General features: G+C 52.8%; 1 protein-coding gene across 1 annotated transcript in view; it reads right to left on the bottom strand.

Annotated features, from left to right (window-relative positions):
• LOC104470598 (plexin-A2-like) overlaps positions 1 to 13,104 on the bottom strand; it is a gene marked incomplete at its 5' end in the record, with an annotated part of 27,206 nt that extends 14,102 nt beyond the window's left edge. The window contains 5 exons of the mRNA XM_010085578.1: positions 4,782 to 4,896; positions 6,313 to 6,409; positions 7,520 to 7,673; positions 8,581 to 8,704; positions 13,004 to 13,104. Of these exons, the coding sequence (XP_010083880.1) occupies positions 4,782 to 4,896; positions 6,313 to 6,409; positions 7,520 to 7,673; positions 8,581 to 8,704; positions 13,004 to 13,104 (591 nt within the window). The remainder of the gene's footprint in view (positions 1 to 4,781; positions 4,897 to 6,312; positions 6,410 to 7,519; positions 7,674 to 8,580; positions 8,705 to 13,003) is intronic.
• Positions 13,105 to 13,506: the final 402 nt, after the last annotated feature.

The raw sequence follows: 13,506 nt of genomic DNA, 5'->3' as shown, positions 1-13,506 counted from the left end.
GGGGTCCCAGCGCATCCTCAGCAGGACCAGCAACTCTCGGTCCAGCCGTGCAGCCACAGGGTAAATGCAGAAATAACAAAACCTTCATTGTAGTCCCCCTGCTCCGGGACTGGCGCTGATTTTCTCACCGCATTAGCAGAAGAAGGAACACCGCTGTTCGGGGGATAAATCGAAGGTGTCCTGCCTGCTCCAAGCTTGCGGTGGGTTTTAGACGTCTAAATGAAACTCTGAGATGAGCCACAGAAAAAGACCTACTGGTGCCTGGTAACTGTATGACATTCCTCCCGTAAGATCTCAACATCCTGAACATTATCTCTTCATAACACACTGGGAGATACAGTTTTTCCTCCATTTATATACCGGGAACTGCAACACGCAGAGACAGAGCCTCTGACCGTCAGAAGTATTTGCATTCTGCTCAGCTCTAATTTGCTTTGATCTAATGGAGCCAGGTACCTAAGTACCTGTAAGTATCTGACACTAAATGATTAATCCCAAGCTAAAGCAGAAGTTTTAGAAAAAAAAAACATGGATGGACATCTCCCTTCCCTCTGCCAAATCCCAGACTGGCATCCCAATCCCTTTGCCATCCTACCTCGAAATTAAAGTAAATCACCCGGATGGCAATGCAACGAGAGCCATCCTCTCCGGGCTGCTGCTCGGACTGTGCATCCAGGGAGAAAATCCCCATCGCTCGCTAACGGCCGTGGCGCTCGCCAAGCCGCGCTCCCTCTCCAGCTCCCAGCCAGACCAGTGGGACGGTGTTTCGCTACTGGCTCAGGCAAGTTGTAAATGAGAAACAGATGCTACCCTGGTTTGGAGAAGCCAGTAGCTTAAACTGCTGCCTCGTAAACCTTTTTAGTGGCACTTTTCCTTATATATTTTTTATTTTATTTCTAACAGAGACTTTCACGGATTAACAGCCAAGAGTGATTTTAAACTCTGACAGCCAGAAAGTGGGGAGAGAAAGAAAAGCCCTTTTCTGCAGCGGAGCAGGGTCACAGGCTGGAAGGGAACGCTGATGTGCAGCTGAGCTCCGAGGCTCCTGCAATCCCTGGGATCACAGATCCAGCCCCAGCTCAGCCTTTACACCACCACCACCAAACTCCTAAAATTCATTCTCCATCCAACTATTTTTCTTCCGAGCTGGCTGTGCACACATGTTCCTTCCTCCCTGTAACACCTCTGCTGAGATCTGGCCACATTTAAGGTTTTGCATTTAACCTCAGAGTCACATCGAGGACCAACAGGAGACAAACGGCTCCACTCCGAGCGGTCCCAAGCTCTGCGGAAAGCCCGTGCTTGGGAGAAAATACATCCTGGAGCTGTAGAATCTTTTATCACATTATGATGGAAAACAAAAAAATCTTCAGTCACATCACCAGTGGGAGAACCTCAGCGCACAGTCCTGAGAATAATGAATACGTTATGGACCATTATCCTTCCTGGCCACTGCCATTCGTGAGGCGACTGTTAAAGAAATCCTTCTTCCTTTAGAGCTACAGGAGAGGACTCACGCTTTGAAATCTTCTCTCTAGAGCTGAAAATGCTGGTAGCAAAGATTGTTCTGCCGTCATTAGAGACGAGCAGGACAGCAAAGATTTTTCTTCCTTTGGTTTCAATGGGAGAAAAATGTCACATTGTGATTTTGGTGAAAAAAAGGCACGCAGTCCGTGAGTGCACGCTGCTCGGGGAAACACCGGGCAAGGCAGTGCCTCTGTGCTGGCTGACAGCTCCGGTGATCACACTAATAAGGGGACATCCATTTTCGGATGGAGCGATATGCAGGAAGATGCCGCACTACGGAAAGCCCCGGGCACTCGCGGGGACCCACCTCACCGCCGGCAGTTGCTGCTGAATGTATCAGACGAGCGAGTGGAGCTGCAGGAGCTGCAGGGGCTTGCGGAGGGCGCGGGGCTTGCTCGGGCAGCCCCCTCCTCCCCGTTTGCAGGGCTCTGGTCCGGTGCTCAACACTGCACTTCCCCGTGCCAGTGCCAGGAAGAGCCGAGCATCCAGAAAACACGGAATAAAAGGGAGGCTGCAGCCAGTGGAATCTACAATTTGTTCCATAATCAGTTTACTTTGTTTTTTAATTCATGAGAAGTAAATCCTGCAGTGAGTTACAAAGGCCATTACTGCCTCCTCTCGCTAAACAAACACCCGCCGAATCCTCTCATTATCCTTCTTGACTCCTGTGCACCAGGATAAACACAAATCAGAAGATCTGCTGGAGGAAGACAAGACTCCGACGCGTGAGTGGCACAGGCTCTCGGGGAATATTCTGCCTATGAAGTAGCATCGCACACAATTTACAAAGACATTTTATGCTTCTCCAACACTTTTTAGCCTCAAAGATTCCAAGGTCTATAAATATCTTAAAGACTCATGATATGCATCTGTGTCTGGAGCAGACAGAGCACCCATGGTTATTATTTGTGTTTAACAGAGCAGCTTTAGTAGGTCAAATCTTCTTGCTCTTATTTGGAAAAAAAATGCCCTGAAATGGCAGGCATTTCTTCTGACTTTGGGATTTAGCCCAAATGGAAAAAAATATAATGTTTTTGCACTTTTAGAAAAACTCACGCTCCACAAACGTTAACTTGCTGCAGATATTTTAAAACTATAAACATAAATGAATCTGGCACATGAACGTAAACCCCTGGCTCACAGTTTGCTCCCAATGATATAAATTACGGTCCCCGTCACTCATGGGAACCCATTATTCTCCCAACACAACGGATTTTCTGCGAGGAAGGCAGCGGTGTTGGTAAGCACAAACCTTTTGCTAATAGATCAGGCCATGACACAATGAGAACATTGTGACCTGAATTGTTTTAAGAGAGGAAACTGTTTACGAGGCATTTATTTGCTGTCTCGCGTTAGCCAGAGTGAAATGCCCGCAATAAAGGCATTAGCACTGCACTGGGTGCGCAAGCGGCAATTCATTCGCCTTAAATACGCAAAAAAAAACAAAACACAAAAACAGGGCTTGGTGGCTGGCTCTGAGGTCTGGAGAAGTCAGGATGAACAGCGGAGCATCTGCATCGCTATCATCAGCCCTTATCAAACACCATCACCAGGAAGGGGTCAGATACCACGTAACAGCCCCTTCTAAGAAACCACCTCTACAAGACGAAGACAACAGAAGAAGTTCTTTGGAGACGCGACAGTCCTGTGATCCCAGCAGGAACTGGCAGAGACACCAACTCCTCCATTCGCTCCCTCTGTGTGATCTCAGGCAAGTCCTGTGCCTTCCCAGGAGAAAACCGGGGATAATGGGATTGTCCTACTTTACCAGAGACTTGTCAAACACTTCTGAGATCATGGGGTTGAAGACCTGTAAAACCGAGAACTACAACTGTAAAGCCTGGGAAGACACCAATGCTTTGAGTGTGAAGGAGAAAACCCCCACATCACTCCAGAGAAGGAAAAGCAAAGGTTTTTGCTTTCTCTTGTGATGTTGAAAGGAAGTTTCTTGACTTGGAACTGGACTGACAAAGCTTTTGCCTTGTCCCCAGGGTGGATGCTTCTCCTCCATTCCCTTTGCTGGGTGGGGCAGTGCCAGCTCCCAGTTCTGCTGTCCATCCCTGGGCTCCTGTGGATTCCCACTGATGGACGTACACATGCAGTTCATTAACCTTTCCTGCCTTGTGTCTAGGTGCCTCCTGGCAGCATTTTAACCAGATAGATCCATGAGTTAAGTTTCAAGTTGACTGATGGTTTAGCAGCAGCCTGGCAGCTCCAGTCACTTCTTTTTAAGGGCTCTTCTGCCTGATCTCTGCTGCTTTTCTCCATCTCCATCACTCACTGATAAGGCTTTGTCTTGATGCTGGTTAACCTTACTCTCCTTTCTTTTTCTAATATTTGTATATGTCCTCACTGCTGCCTTTGCCACTTTCCAAGACACGCGGGATTTTGATTTTTCTTTTTTTTTCCCTTGCAGCTTTAGACCTGCACCCATTTCAGGTGCCAGAAAGCTACGCGTAGGAGGAGTAAGGGCAAAGACCAAGAGCCTGCCAGCATCGGAGGCTGTATCTGCTCTGTCCTTGGTGACCCTGAAGCAGACAGCAGCATGGGAATTGGACACGACAACAGGTGCAGAAACCCAGACCAGGGGGTTAGTGGTAACCTTTGATCAAGACTTTCTGCTAACAAACTCCTTTCCTCCATGGATCCCTCCGCCTCAGGACATGCAGGAGAGCTGGCAGAGCCGTTAACGGGCTGTGCCTCCTTCCAACTGCTAAAAGCATTTTTGGACCTGAGCCCCACACCTTTTATTAACTGCTAAGAGAGATGGCTCCGGGTCCACAGCGCTGGAACCTGAATCGACTCTCTTCTCCAAAGTCTGGGGCTGTTCACGTCTGTAATTCCCTTCTTAATCAGTTTACAGTCAGGTTCCTGCCACAGATTTCAGTCCTGCCAACACAACCCACTCAATGAGTCCCACCAAGAGCTCTGCATCTGACTTGCTGCTTGCCGTGGGGCAAATCCTTGCACACCTTGTATGTAAAGCGGAGTTGCTGAAATGCGCTGGACTTTGAGAAGTCTTTGAGACCCCTGCAGGAAAACATTACAGCATCTCAGCGGTGGGATCAGGTCAGGACACAGCGCTTTGCTAGACCGACATTTTCTTGCTACGCTCCTTTGAAGCTGCATCTGCACTTTTCGCTGACAGTCAGGAGAGGAGCCCTGACCCACGGAAAGTCAAAAAACTTCACATAAGCATTGGTGATGCTAATGGTGCCATAGAAAAGCAAAGAGCTGAAACCCTGGTCCAGTACCTCAGAGACGTTGATCCGTCCCTCCTGGAAGGAGCAGGTGGTGGGGTCGTGGGTGCAGAGGTTCCGGTACTTGCACCAGTGGCAGCGGAAGGCGCTGTTCACACAAGACAGGCACCTGGGGGAGAAAGGAGGAGTTATGGAGGAGGTTATCACCTTGGGAGGTCTATTCACTAACAGACAGACCTAGCCATCAGTCCAGGCTCAGCATCCTTCATGGGAAAACAAATTCTTTGGAGGAATGTTTTGTAACAAACAGGTTTGGGAAAACACACACCCAAGAGTCTTTGAGCAACCTCACAATTCATTCAGTAGTAGAATACACGCTGGGATTTATTGCACATCATTGCATTGGCGCGTAAAATAAAGCACAATATTGCACAGGCACCAGACTTGCTTTTTAGTTTCTACTAAGTGGAAAAGGAGACAAGCCTGGCAAAAATGGGATCAGTTATTTTACCAGTCAGGAATGCTTCAAGTCAACGGTAACACTTCTGCTTGGCCTCGGAGCGCAGAGAGCCCAGCAAGTGCTTTTGATTCACGTTGGCAGAAATTAACTGTTTATGAAATGTTTGTGAAAGAAGGCAGACCCTTTTCAGACACGGGGTGGCCCCGCTGCCAGCGAGCTCGCTGGGTGGTTTTTACTCCACACTAACCGGCTGCCCGTCAGACGCATGGTCCATGACCGCTGCTGGTATCTGCAGTAACCACCTCCTCCAGCTCTGAGCCACCCCTCCGTGCCACGTGGCAGTGTTTTGGTGCCTGTCTGCTGGCACAAGCCTAAGCTGTGCCCAGGGGATTCAGCTCCGTGTCATAACCTGTGGCTCGGGGACCGCGGTGCTGCCCCAGGGATGCGCCGGAGCGAGCGCAGGGTCAGCGCAGGCAGACAAGCATCGCCAGGGAAGCGTGGCCTTAGGTGGGAAACTCTGGAAAACGAGGAAAGCAGGTCTCTGGGCAGAGCCTCTCTCGCCAGCTGGGCAGAGGTGCTGGGGCAATGCCTCTCGCGTGCCTGTTTCAATAACTCCATTGTATTCTCCTTCTGAAACACTCGTAGTGACCTTAATAGCTAAGGAAGCTTATTCTAACCATGCATATGCAAATCTTGGGACTAATATCAAGTGCTGCAAGCGTCTTTAATTACTCATTTGTTTGACCCATTTCTGTCCCCCGCTGCCTGCAGCCCCCCTGCCCAGACCCTCTGCTCTGCCTCCCCCCTGCCTGTGCAGATGAGCTGAGTTCACAGTTGCGGGATCGCGCAGCTTGGGGGCACCAGCAGGTTAAGGTTTTTTCAGGCTCAGGCTCAGGTTTTCTCAGGCTCACTCCGCCTGTGTCTCCCAAGGCAGAGGAAGCTACACACACACTCAGAGAAGTTGAGAGAAGACAGGGGCTGGTGGGCTCCCCTCCTACCGCCCGTGTCTGCTGGCTGAACCAAGCAGCATCACCACCCCCCGGCTGGTTCCAGAGCCCATCTCCCAGCCCGTTCTCATTTCAGCTGGTGTTTGGCTCTGGTCGGGGATGGGGAAGGAGCACTCACAGCTGGTGGGCACTGCAGTTGTAGAACTTGAACTCCGTGCTGACAAACGTCCTCCCCGTCTCCTGCGACTTCAGCTGCAGCACCACGCCGAACCAGTCTGGGGATGCAAACCAGAGCCCGTCAGTCCCGCCAGCAGCAACGAAGGAAACAACAGCAGACGCGGGGGCACCCGCTCCCCGCCTGCCAGCGTGCTGAGCCAGCTGCTTCTGGGGTAGAAGGGGGAAGTTGGGTTGCTTTCATCTCCCTGCTCCCCTGGCCATCAGGACCCCCACCCACAGTTAGTCTGCAGCGGTTCCCCAAGCTGGGGGCTGAGCATCGCCCTGGCTGGACCTTGTCCTCGGGCTGGCCGCATCCAGCCATGCCTCCAAACCCAGTTATCCCTGATGGCAAAGTGTATCAGAGACACGGGGTCTAAAACGCTGCCATGCGTCGCACTGAAATGAGTTTGGGATGTCAGGCTGCTCTCTAAAGGATTCTGTCTCCAGTAGAAAAACCCTAATCCAGTCTGCTCTGAGAAGCAGCCCAAGACTAGAACAGGAGACAATGCTGGAAGCAGGGACACTAGTGAAGCTCTTTAGGAGCCTGGGCACTGGGTTAATCAAGAGCAGATTTTTCCCAAGCTGCTGTGGGTAAGTCCACGCTAGCCCTGCTACCGCAGCGGCTCTCAGCCCCCAGTGTTCACCCAGGCTCAGGCTCCACATCATGCCTTAGAAATACAAAGATATTGGCAGGGAAGCACAGCTGACACCTGGAAGGATGCCAAGGAGAAAATGAGTTTTAAGCAAGTAGCATTTTGGCTATGGGAAGAGAAAATATGACAGCAGTGACATTAATGAAGAAACAACACACAAAGATCAGGACTGAAAAATAGAAACTGCATCCACCTACTCATGGGTGCTGAGCCAGGCTGAGGGGAGGGGTCCTGGGGGGGATAGACGGCTCGGGTCTTGTCCTGGGGAGCTGTCTGGCAGCACAGGAACAATGTAAGGACAGGGAACACTTGTGCTGCTGCCTGCCCCAGCCTGTCCTTCCCCATGTAGGATGCATTTCTTAAGGACAAAGCATATTTAGCTCCCTGGGGTCAACGGTCTTGGACAGGAGCATGTAAACTTGTCCAGCAGCAGCGCTGAAGGGTGTTTCCAAACCTACACTGCATTTTCTGGTGGCACAGATGTTTTGTATTGCTGTCCAGAAGTCGGTTACTTACCCTGATCCACAGGTATGGCAGGAACATCTTTCGCTGCTGGGGAAACACACACGACCCGGCTGCCCGAAACCTGCCCTTCCACCTCCGTCAGGTTCCCGAAGAGGCAGGTGACCCCAGCTGTCAGGTCCGGAGCATCGCTCACCAGCAAGCTGAGCTGCAGCCGGGGAGAACAAAACACAGCCAGCAACCTGTTAGCAGGCAGAGCTGCCTGAGTTCCTTTCCTATTTTTCATTGCCTGCTGTTTTCCCATTCAATATGACTCCCTGAAATTACCCGCCCGCAGGAGGCAGCCAGCTGCCCTTTCATGGGAAGCGGAGGAGGGAAAAGCAAGCCAAGGATGCAGGCTCTTTGCGGATACAAAACCGCCATGCTGAGCTTCTGGGTACTGCTCTGGAGAGGTGGCCTTGGCAGCTTTTTGTCCCCCTGTTTGCTCTCCAGAAGCATTCCCACCCTCCATGCCCATGTCAGGAACCCACGAGAGCAGCAACAACCCCCTGCATGCACAGAGCTCCAACGTCCCTGAGCGGCAGCAGCCCGGCAGCTCGGGGCCATCAGAGAGGAGCAGGTCCCCACTGACCCCAGCACAAACAGGGGCTGTGCCCACAGCAAACTGGTGCCCGAAGAGGTGTGTGGCCTCCCAGCAGCCCCGTGCCACTCCAGCGGGAAGGGGCTGCAGGAGGCCAGCTGCCCCGGGTGCTGGGGCTTGGAGAGCAGCAGCTGGGATGCTTCAGAGAGGCAGGCTGAGCACAGCTCGCAGATGAGGTTTTTTGGGAAACAAAGCCTTTCCTTTCAACAGCTCATGAAACCAGACCAAGAGAAATGTGAGCTGAGGCCCAAGGGGAAGGGGAATTTGTTTCTGCCATCCCCACCCCCCCTTTCCCTGGCTCGGATGGCCCCTTTCCTGCCCTGTCCCTCTGCGAGCCTGACTTCATGGGAAAACACTTGTGCCGATGGGCAGGGAGAGAGGCTGGAGGATGGTCTGTTCACTTCGAGCCTGAAATATGCTGGAAATGCCTCTCACCAACAACTGTAACCCCTCCCCGCCTGCCGGCAGCACCTACCGGGAGGCTGTGCTCGGAGACAGAGATGCTGCCGGGCTGCACGGTGATGCTGATGCACTGGCCGATGCTGGTGGCAAATCGGTACGGCTCGTCCGCCCGCTCGCAGTGGTCCCTCGGGGAGCACCTGCCACACACCAGCACACATCAGAGCACACACAGCAACCAGGGAAGATGTCAAACAGCACAAGGTGTTACAGCTGGGGAGCTAAACACAGGGCAGAGCCTTGGCCAGGGAGGACCAGGGGCGATGTTCTGCACCGGGACCCAGCAGAGACTCCAGGTCAGGACCAAAGAGCACTGACAAATGTTCTGTGGTCGGAGGAAAGACAAAGCACAGGTATCTCAGGAGCAATTCCTGGTCCTGCCTGCACAATCCAGAGCTGCCAATTCCCATGGCTTGGCTGTGAGGAAACTAAACCATAAAGCAGTAACAGGCAGTAACAAGATGATTCCTCCTTTCTAACCGAAACCACATAGTTCATTCATTATCTTCTCCGGGAGCTGAGGACTGCAGCAGGGCTGGGAACGAGACTCTCCTCTCTGGCGGCTGGGCTTTGGCCAGTTTTCACATTATCCCTATTTTTCTATTGCAGGTGTCCTTGGAGTGGAGAGAAATTAAGTTCCCTCTAGCAGGGAGAGAAGTGCCCGCCAGGAAACCAAGGAAGAATTATCAGTGTTTTGGGACAGGTATTAGAGGCTGCAGCACTGGCATCCCTCAGTGATCTCCTATTTTATGTCATTTGGGGAAAATCCTTTTCTTCCAATCCCCCTCCCCGGGCACAGATGACATTTTGACCTTTTGATGCTAATGGTCTTAACAAGCTATCAGCAAACTTCACCACTTTTCACTCGTGGCTGATCCTGGACCCTGTTTCAAACGGTGGCGCAAAGGTCAGGGGATGGAGGTGCTGTCACCAGCCCCACGTGCCACCAGCAAGCTCCCTCCTGACAGTCCCTCGAGTGTACGTGTCACTCGAATTAACAAGGTGCTGCTGTCAAACCCCTTGTTTTCCCATTCCCCCGTGGAGGGGCTCGGGCAGCCTCAGACACACGCACGCATCAGCAGGAACACCTCCTGCCCACGCAGGGGCTGGGTTTTTCCGTGCACACCTTGCTCTGGCTGGCTGACAAGCGCCTGGCAAAACCAGGGCTTCCTGCTCCCAAACAGCAGGCTCGCATCCCCCCTGCGAGGCCATTTGCTTTTGATTAAGAAAGGTGGATTTTACACTCTCCCTTTCCAAACCACCCGTGCGATCCCCAGCAAACACTCTGGCTGTTCTCCTCACCCTCTTGGGTTCTTTTTCCTTTTTTTTATATAATGGAGCTAAATATGAAAGCTGCCAACGGAAGAATTATTGAGGTTTAAGTGAGTCTGTAAGATAGCTTTAAAGTGAGCTCTTGACTGGAGCCTTTATCTCATTGACTCGCTGGAATGGCTCTTTTTTATCATACTATTTATGGCAACGGCCCTAACAGAGATAAATAGGTCTGGAGACAATAACGCACTTGCAGAGAGCAGCATCTGGAAGTCTTGCAGGTTTCAAATCCCACTGGGCTGAAGAGACTCTTTCACAATCTCCTTGAGGCTTCTGCTTGCTCCCCAGGAGCTGTTTGCAGAAGAAGAGGAGCGGAGGGTCCTTCTCTCGCTCGGAGGGGATTCCTGGGCAGCATGACCGAGCCTTGCTCCCAGAGCTTGCTGACTGAACCTCACCGATAGCCCGTTCCTCAGCACCTCTGCTATCACTGCCCTTGAACTCCAGGCAGGCACATCTGCACGCAAGCACCCCGCCGTGCAACAGAGCCTTCAGCCCTGACTCCAGCCTCCAAGACACAATAATATACAACTGTCGCTATGTTTGTGTAATATTGGATAACAAAAGCTTATCCCAAGTCAACTCAGATCCTTCTGCTTTTCCTTTATTGTTCCTCTCTGGCTGGCAATGTGGAAGGCAGGACACACTGCCTGATGCCGCCCGGACTGGGGCAGGGGTCTGTCCCTCTGTCTCACATCTGTACCTGCTCAGATATCCAACATATCATTTAAAACTCTGATTTATTTTTTCTGGCTCCCTGACAGCTCAGTACCCGGTGTCCATGCTCTCAGTTATCCTCAGGCAGCTGCAGAGGTGGGTGCCCAGGGCTCAGAGCGGAGCTGCTGGATGGGATGCCCTGTCCCACTCCTCTTCCCAGAGGTGCCTCAGGGGCTCGGTACCCCAGGACACAGACCCAGAACAACCCACAACAAGCAGTGGGGACAAACAGCTGGATTTCCACCTCCGACTGAGACTCAGTGCTGCTGTTGACCATCCCCGCGCCCGCTCAGGCACCCAGCCCCTCTCCTGCTCTTTCAGGGGTGAAAACATCTCCTGTGCCCCTCACCCTTTTTACCAGCCCCCAGAGACCACGGCATGAGCATCACACCCTGACCCTGGCCCTTCCACCCAGCGCAGGAGCAGCTGGTCCATCTGGCAGGAGGGAAACGTTCAGAATTAGAGGAGAGAGATGACAAATTAAATACAAACACTCCAGCGCTTGGGGCCTCCAAACAAATATGACAGCGGCTTCAGGAACAGCAAGATAAACTCAATTATTTACAGCTTAAGACAAAAGCTAAAAAATGATGATTGCTCCAAGCAGGCCAGGAGAGCGCAGACGCTCAGGGGAAGGGTTGAGAAGTACCATCAGGGGAGAAACTCTTGTTGGGAATAGGTTAACGCCAAAATGTCATGGCCAAAAGGGCAGAGGAAATGACACCTTTCTCTCCTCTTGACATTGAGGGTTTTCTCTCTGCAAAATGAAGATAACAACCTTTACCTGCTTCCCAGGTGGTTTATGAAGATTCAGTCCATTAGCATTAGGACAGCACTTGGTGATCCCTGCAGAGGAGCTGCTGCAGGGGTCTGGGGAGTGAGACCAAACTCGCCCACAGCCACCCAGTGCCACCGTCCCCTCCTGCTGCACCGAGCACTAAAGGGCCACTGTCCCCAGGTGAGGGGACCCTCTCATACCCCTCCAGCACGGCTTCTGGGAGAACTACAGCCCTGCAGCTCAGGCCAGACCCCGAGCAGAGCACGTCCCCTTTCCTTGTACCCTCACTACCAAAAGGCTGCGGTGGCTTTTGTCCCAACCGCTGGAAAAGCACAAGGGGACGGCTGCCCCGAGGGGACAGCCGGAGGGATGGAGTCACCAGGGATGGCAATCACTGCCTTCTGACAAAGCCGCTGTGACACTGAAGGCTTTCGGACACAACTGCACATATCGTGGCTTAGCTATAGGGCTGGACAGGCTCATCTGAAAGGAAAAAAGCTAAAAAAACCCCACATGCCCAGGGCACCTGTGCCCTGCCCTGCTATCCCCAGCCCCTGCCTGCGTGGAGCCTGCGGGATGCTCAGAGCCAGCGGCTGCGATGGTCCTCCTGCATCTCCCCAAGCGCAGCAACAACCCTGCAAACCAAGCAAGCCATGGGGAGGCAGTTTGCACCCCAAAGTCCACAGGTCCCAAATCCAGGCCGGATTTGTGCAGGAGCCTGCCGTTGCCTGCTCCCCGTCCAGCACCTGCTGCTCAGGCAAGTGGCCAAGTGCTGCTGCGGGTCCCCGAACTCTGCCTCTGCCCCATTTCCATGCATTTACCGGGGATGCTCTGCGAGCTGGCACGCAGCCGGAGGGACTGCTATTCCTCTCCTCCAGGCTTTCCCCCCTCCCCTGATCTGCCTTGCCTGGTGGTCCCCCTTCCGCCTTAGGAAGCGATCGTGCTTGTGGCAGGGGAGGGAAAGGAAGGACACAAACACCTCCTGAATGCAGAGAGCATTTCCTGGAGCTCTCCTGAAATAAAACCAACCCTTAGTCCTTTGTGTCTGCTGATGTGCGTGGGGGGCTGCCAGCCCCCAGCCCCATGCTGCCGGCTCTGCCCCATCGGGATGGCTGGAGCACAGACCCTCTGACCTTCCCTTGCAGGATTTAAATATCTCTTCCAGAGACAGTTAATAGGGCCTGGGGCTCTGCTCTGTTCCAGTGCTGTAACCTCACTGGAAGCAAAGTCCCAGGCATACAATCAAATCTACTCTTGCCTCTAAAAACTCCCCATTAACTGGGAAGGACTCATGGCTTGGGCAAGCGAGCGTGCAAAATGCAAGGCTCCATTCCCACCGGTTTAAATTCTGCTTTCCCCTCATGTCCATGGCACAGCAACTCACCTCTCCTAAAGCAGGAATTCCTTTTCCTTCACCTCTTTACAGGCGCTCAGGGATTTTCAATGGCATTCACACTGCTATGCAGGGAATGGCCAGGGAAGGTAAGGATGGATTTAAGGAACTTCAACCTAATTCACTTTCGCAAAGATTTCATGGGAGGCACTTGGTGGTTTCAAAAGCTGCTTTTACCATCGCCACCAGCAGCTCAAACAAACTGGCCAAGGCTGGACTTACATGTGGTGGAGCGTGCACCAGCCGCAGTGGGGGTCTCCCGAGCTCAGGCACTCGCCGCAGGTCGGGTACTGCTCGCAGGACTCCACGGGCACCCGCGACACCTGCAGAGGAAGCAAAGGCACGGGCTCAGCAACCACACGGGCTCAGCAACCACATGGGCTCAGTGCTCCTCTCCGCACAGCGGGATGGCGAGATGAGAGCAGCTCCAGGTCCTGCTTCGCCCATTTGAGTCGAGTAACGCAACAATGATTCACAAACTTAAATTAATTTGTTCCAGCATCCATGCAGAAGTCAGCCAAGACTAGGAAATATTGGGGACAGAGTCACGAAGCCACCCCATCCCTCGGGCACAGCCATGCTGTGAATCACGGGTGCAGCCCGCAGCCCCCCGGCGCTGGCGCCAGCTTGCTAGGACCCTCCTGACCTCCTGCCCAGAGACGCTCCCGGGGGCGAGAGCTGCGTCCTCTCCCCCCTGATTTACAGTTTGCTGTCTTACACTTGCC

Source organism: Pterocles gutturalis, unplaced genomic scaffold (genome assembly GCF_000699245.1).
Source record: "Pterocles gutturalis isolate BGI_N339 unplaced genomic scaffold, ASM69924v1 scaffold11930, whole genome shotgun sequence".
Taxonomy (NCBI): domain Eukaryota; kingdom Metazoa; phylum Chordata; class Aves; order Pterocliformes; family Pteroclidae; genus Pterocles; species Pterocles gutturalis.
This window is presented reverse-complemented; position numbering and strand designations above follow the sequence as displayed.